The sequence below is a fragment of the Neltuma alba genome, unplaced genomic scaffold (assembly GCF_004799145.2).
Source record: "Neltuma alba isolate B1F8T4 unplaced genomic scaffold, ASM479914v2 tig00008366_pilon, whole genome shotgun sequence".
Taxonomy (NCBI): domain Eukaryota; kingdom Viridiplantae; phylum Streptophyta; class Magnoliopsida; order Fabales; family Fabaceae; genus Neltuma; species Neltuma alba.
The window spans coordinates 1-6055 of record NW_021634998.1 but is presented as its reverse complement, the minus strand read 5'-3'; the positions used below and the strand labels follow the sequence as shown (position 1 = coordinate 6055).

The window sequence follows — 6055 nt, the reverse complement described above, 5'->3', positions numbered from 1 at the left end:
TAGTTTTAAGGTTTTGCTGTAATTCTGGTTTGGCTCATATGTGTCCTAAGCTTATGGTGTCCAGAAGGTGGTTCCGTACCACATATATATACATATACATATGTGCGTGTGTGTGTATGCACGCACCTTTCTCAGTGCCCAAATAAACCTTCTAGGATATATGTCTCGGAAGGTAGTTCAGTACCATATATCCAGTCTGTGTACTCCAAGCTTCTGTAATGTCCCCACTACCCACTGGCCACTCCTGTATGATTAATGATTGATATGAAAAATAAAATCACATCTGGCTACAAATTTGATGCACTCGTAAAATGTTCGGATCAAGACCCAAGTGTCCTTGATGGGAATTTAAATAATTTTTTTTTCCTACAGCTAAACAGAAGGGTTTAATTAGATGGAAAATCAAGAGAGCGCACGGTCCATCCAGGAGCCTAATTATAATTTATAACAGAACATATTTTATCTCAGCGCAGACTCTAGTTAATGAAAAAGTATGATTATACTGCCACTTTTAAAGCCCATACCAAAATTAAATCTTTTATTATTTGCAGCGAGCTAATTAAGTACGGGATTTCATGAAAATCATCATATATATATATATATATGTTTAATTTGTATGTATATTTCCACTCCCAAAGCGCAAACCAGAATCTACATATAAGTCTAGATCATGTATTATAGTCTTATACTCCTCAGATCTTAGCTATGGAAACTATTTAAAGAGTTATTTATAATTCTGAATATAAAATCTTAATTCATTTTATGGTTAATATTTATTACTTTTAAAATTAATTAATTTAACTTATATCATATTTGTTAGAATTAAATAGTTTATTTTTCTTTTTTGATCTACCAAAAAATTAATTAAATAACTCTTATATTAAATATTTAAAGAGAACTACTTTCGGTTCTTCATATAAGAATTACTTAACTAACTAAAGTATATTAGTTAACAACGCTAGAGTCTAGATAAATTAGTTAATTTCAACAAATATGGCCTCATATTCTGAAAAATACATTTATATATCATTAGATTATATATCAGTTTATAGGTTAAATAATTTAGTTTGGAGTGATTGATAAATATGAGGCATACAATGAATTAATGTATTATATTTAGGATCAAATCTAACTTTTTAACTAGCTCTGCTAGAATTAATTAGCAAGAGTAATGAGGGGTCAAGTTTTGTTTCAAATTTCCTCTGTCACAAAAATAAGCCATTTTTTTTTTGTCAAATTTTCTTCAAAAATTGCTCCACTTTTAATTTGCCATATGAAGGGCTAGCCAGTTTTTATGCAATTAACCTCTCACCTTGAATTGATGAAGACATCTGGCCAGCAGAGCTAATAGAGCAGGTTGATTTGAGTACATGGAGTTTGGTTTAGATTGATAAATCTCATGACCTCCGTTTTTGTAACTGATGAATTACAGAATTACCCAGTCAAGGTGATTTCCCACCTTTTTTTTTTTTTTTGTCATGCTTTATTAAAGTGCTCAAAGTTATTATTACATATGTAACTGTGATCTTGATTTTTTTCAATTACTTGTTATATTAATATACTATTTAATATTACAAATCAAATTCAAGCATTACCAGACTTAACTAATTAACCATCTAGTATAGCTTACAATTTTAGAGGATTTAATTCTGATATGATTGATCTTTCGACTCTTATTTTATTTCATGTATATGTACATATGTGTGTGTGTGTGTGAATTTTCATTTTAGATATAGAAAAAAAAACGAATTTTTTTTCCAAATTTTGTTTATTAAATAGACGTCAATTTATATTTCCGCTATTAATGTCTAAATTGTCCGGAAGGGATATCTTATTTCATCCGTCCATGGGATGCAATTAAAAGATGGTACTCCTCCGCTTCTTAATATAAAACCCATTTAACTAATTTGATTAGATTAAAAAAATTGAATAAGTTAGTTAATTATAAAAAATATGACACGTTTTTCCTAAAATACCATAATCATCTTTCTTAATACCCCTCTTTCTCTTCTAATTAATTATAATTGAGGGAGTATCTATATGGATAATTTAGAGAAAATTGATAAATATAATAAATGGGTTTTATATTTATGATCAAAACCAACTCAATAATTGGGTCCTATATTAAGAACATGAGGAGTATTATTTTACGTATTTTTGTTCCTAAAGTGCAATGAAGAAATGGTTGAATCAAATGAACGACTGAGATTGAAACTAATAACATGATCAAGGGCTACTAGTTGTTGCACGTGGCCCGGTCCGAGAGAATTTCTGAGAAATAGATCCTTTGTCCGTAGTGAAAAATAAATCAGAGACCATTCCAGAAACAAGCTGTGGAGTCCAGTCCAGAACTTTCGCAATTTCTCTCAAATTCCTCAGACGCTTCTTCACTCTTCGCTGTCCCTTCTTCTCTATATATTCACATTTTCGTCTTTCTCTTTTGTCAAGCCAGCTAACCCTAAGTATTTGATTAAGTTCAGTTCAAGTCTCTTTGAATCGCATCGCAATGGCCGCTCAAGCGGTGTCCTTCTCATCTTGGTCGCCTCTTGTATCTCACGGGGCTGGGCCTTCTGCAACTAAGCCTTGTTTGGCGAACTTCCCAATGACTACGAAGAAGCCTTTGCGTCGTTTTGGGGTGGTGAGGGCTCAGGCCTCTGATGAGAACAAGGACACTTCTTTGGACGTTCACTTCAATAAGGACAACCGTGGCCAGCAACAAACCTCTATGGAGAGGAGGCCTCGCAGGATGGCCATGGATGTTTCTCCTTTTGGTAAGTCTTTTTCTTATTCCTTCTATTGTTAACTAATGTTTTGTGATCGTGCATCCTTTCATTTGCTCTAGAATGGTTTAGATGTTTAAGATTGTATGATCCTTGATCACCCGAGAATGGAGCTGTGAATTATGCGTGCACTCGAATTAACATACTGATCAGGATTAGGATCTGAGAAGTTCGTCTTCCATCATTAGTGAAACTCCAGCGATGTCACGTTGGCATTGACTGCAATTGTTACCCTGCCACCATTTGCCCTTTTGGCTCTTTTATTTTTGGGTGGAATTTGAATTTAATCTGAAATATATTGCTTCACTTAGCAACCAAGTTTGGAATCAACAGGGGAAGAAGAAAAACAAGAAGGAACGAATAATATAGGAGAAAAAGTTTTTGACTTTTTCGCTATTTTACTATCGCTGTTAATTGCCTCTGGACGTGTCTAGCTTTACTTGATCATTAATTAGCATCCACTTTATTATCATCTTTTATTGACATTTCATCCATTCTTGACTTGTTGTGTGTGGTTAGATTAATAAAATGTGCATGAAGCAGAAACCGAGAACAGAGTGAAGCCGAATTGACAGGAATACTTAAAATATGTCAATCTCAATCCTACCAAAAAACAATTTCGCCCAAAATATCATTTCAAAAATATGAAACGAAACCTAATTAAAGTCATTGGTTCTTACTCCTTTAATCAAACGCCAAAGCTGGCTGTTTTCTAAATCTAATGGTAATGCATTGCGAAGCATGTGAATTGATCTTGCTTCTTGACCCAATACAGGTTTATTGGATCCGTGGTCGCCCATGAGAAGCATGCGTCAGATGCTGGACACAATGGACCGACTATTCGAAGACGTCATGACAATCCCAGGAAGCAGGGCAAGTGAAATCCGAGCCCCATGGGACATCAAAGAGGAAGAGCACGAGATCAAGATGAGGTTCGACATGCCTGGTCTCTCCAAGGAGGATGTTAAGGTTTCTGTGGAGGACGATGTTCTTGTCATCAAAGGTGGTCGTAAAATGGAAGAAGGTAAAGATGATACCTGGTCCTCCCGGAGCTATAGTTCCTACGATACTCGCCTCCAGCTTCCCGATAACTGCGAGAAGGACAAGGTTACGGCAGAGCTGAAAAATGGTGTGCTTTACATCACCATTCCTAAGACCAAAGTTGAACGCAAGGTCGTCGACGTGCAAATCGAGTGAGGTCCAGAGGCTAAGGCTTTTGTATTGTACAGTGTTTTTGAGTGTCTTTTTAATTTTCAAAGTATGCATTTAAAGATACAAGTGTGTATGTAAGGAAATAACAGTTTGTAAAATAATTGCCCGGAAATAACATCTTCATTTTCTTCTTTAGAAGCTCCGAGTCAACTATGCTGAAAGGGGTAAACCTACCTTAGGAAGGAAGTATTAAAGAGCAATCATAGTATCAATGATCGACGGTGTGGAATGAAACAGTCATAATCATTAATATGATCGGAGGATGCCGTATCAAATGGGACACGGTATTTCTTGACAAACTTTTCCAGAGCGTTAAGAGTTATGGCGAATTTTCATGAGATATGAAGCGCCGCCCTCTCCTCCGTCCCATCCCGCCCAAACAAGATCTCGTTAAAACCCGATCCTTTCCCTTCTTTTCCCTCCGCTTCATTAGCCTCCCCTTGGCTGAACCAAATACTGTGCTAGAAAGTTTACTGAGAGGCGGAGGGCTGAGCGTTATACAATCTTCCGGTTCCCAGTTCACAGTCGCTTCGTTGTTTTGTGGTGCTCCGTGGTTGTGAGCCGAGTTAATCACTTTAAACATGCATTTAGCGAAGATTTAAGTCTGCATGTGATGAAATAACAGTTTGCAATATAACTCTGATCCGGATCTACCTTTTTATTTCTGAGAGCTTTTTCGTCAACCAGTTGGAAAATAAGAAACGCAACTTCGTATGAGGCAAGGATGAAACAGAGCGGTAAACATGGCGTATTAATTGCTACATGAGCATCGAGTATGAGATGAATTTTCACTGGGATGATAAAACCTGATCTTTTTAACCTCTCTTGTTTCTGAATTTGTTGGCTAACGAGCACTAAGCCACCGTCTGTCATTGTTAAAACTTAGAACACACAATTACATATGAAAACCGCAAATACAAAATGAGTGAGCAAAGTGAAAATCGACCTCAACTTCCTATTTATCATATAGTTTATACTAGCTTTTACATTTGCCTTTTCTTTCCTTCTTCCTTTTTCTCCTTTCAACTACGACAATGGCCATGTCATCTAAGGAGAACAGGACAAAATTACAGGAACAAAGAAAGGAAGAAGGAAAAGAAAAGGCTAAACAGCAAGAAGAGAAAACAAAAGAAGGAAAGAAAGAAAGGACATATTTACACATGCTACTCGAACCCTTCAGGAATGGAGTCCAATTTGGGCTTCCAACTGCTTGGGAGATCAGAAGTCCTATCATGGGCTTGGGACAGTACATCCTCTAAAGAGATCTGCTTGGACACTAGCATTTCTAGCTGTTTCCTTGTTATAACAACTTTGACCCTCTTACTGCCATTGGTCAGCTCTCTGTTTCCGGTGGAAGAAACATTTGAAGGGGGATCACACTGAGGGTTAAGCAAGTAATACAATCTTCCAGCTCTGAGTTCATAGTCTGGGGAAAGATGCTCTGACTCCGAGGCTTTATTAGATGCCCCAAGATGTAACCCTGGAAAATTTTTCAACACATCCTTCACAAGAACTGGTGAGCTAAACTCTAATATCTTCCCATCCAACTTTGCTACCCTCACGACTTTACTCTGCTTTGCCATGGCACCTACTATGGCAAGTCCTGAATAGTATTCGTAACGGCCAAAACAATTACCCATCTTTGAGTAGTTCGATAGACAGAGTTAATTGCAGAAAAATAGGCTGGCATAAGATGTGTTTATTGAGTGCGAGTGAGAGAAACAGAGAAAGCAGGGGAAACAGAGGAAGGTTGAGCTTTGAAGGGAAAGCAAGAGGGATATATAATGAAATGGGAGCGTTTGGGGGGGGGGGGATTTGTTTTCGTGTGGAGTGGAGTAGAAAGCAGTCATTTCATTGAGTAGAAAGAGAAAAGGAAATGTGTGTGTGTGTATGTTTAAGGCACATATTTTTTTTGGGGGGGGGGTGGGGGCATGGAAAAAGAACGAGAAATTTCAAATTTGTCAACACGCATGCTACAGGGTCGGTTAGTGGAAAGTGGTGCAACTGCAATATCTCATAAAACTACACTATAGTCCTATTGCGTCGTAGGCATCTCCTGAGCT

At 37.1% G+C, this 6055-nt stretch overlaps 2 protein-coding genes across 2 annotated transcripts; one reads left to right on the top strand and one right to left on the bottom strand.

Annotated features, from left to right (window-relative positions):
• Positions 1 to 2408: 2408 nt before the first annotated feature.
• LOC114753990 (small heat shock protein, chloroplastic-like) lies at positions 2409 to 4125 on the top strand. The gene is made up of 2 exons (XM_028942707.1): positions 2409 to 2771; positions 3556 to 4125. The coding sequence occupies exons 1-2, from the start codon at positions 2507 to 2509 to the stop codon at positions 3975 to 3977; spliced, it is 687 nt and encodes a 228-aa protein (XP_028798540.1). The 5' UTR covers positions 2409 to 2506; the 3' UTR covers positions 3978 to 4125.
• A 1030-nt stretch (positions 4126 to 5155) lies between these two features.
• On the bottom strand, positions 5156 to 5778 carry LOC114753989 (uncharacterized). The gene has a single exon (XM_028942706.1). The coding sequence runs from the start codon at positions 5630 to 5632 to the stop codon at positions 5156 to 5158; it is 477 nt and encodes a 158-aa protein (XP_028798539.1). The 5' UTR covers positions 5633 to 5778.
• Between the last annotated feature and the right edge of the window lie 277 nt (positions 5779 to 6055).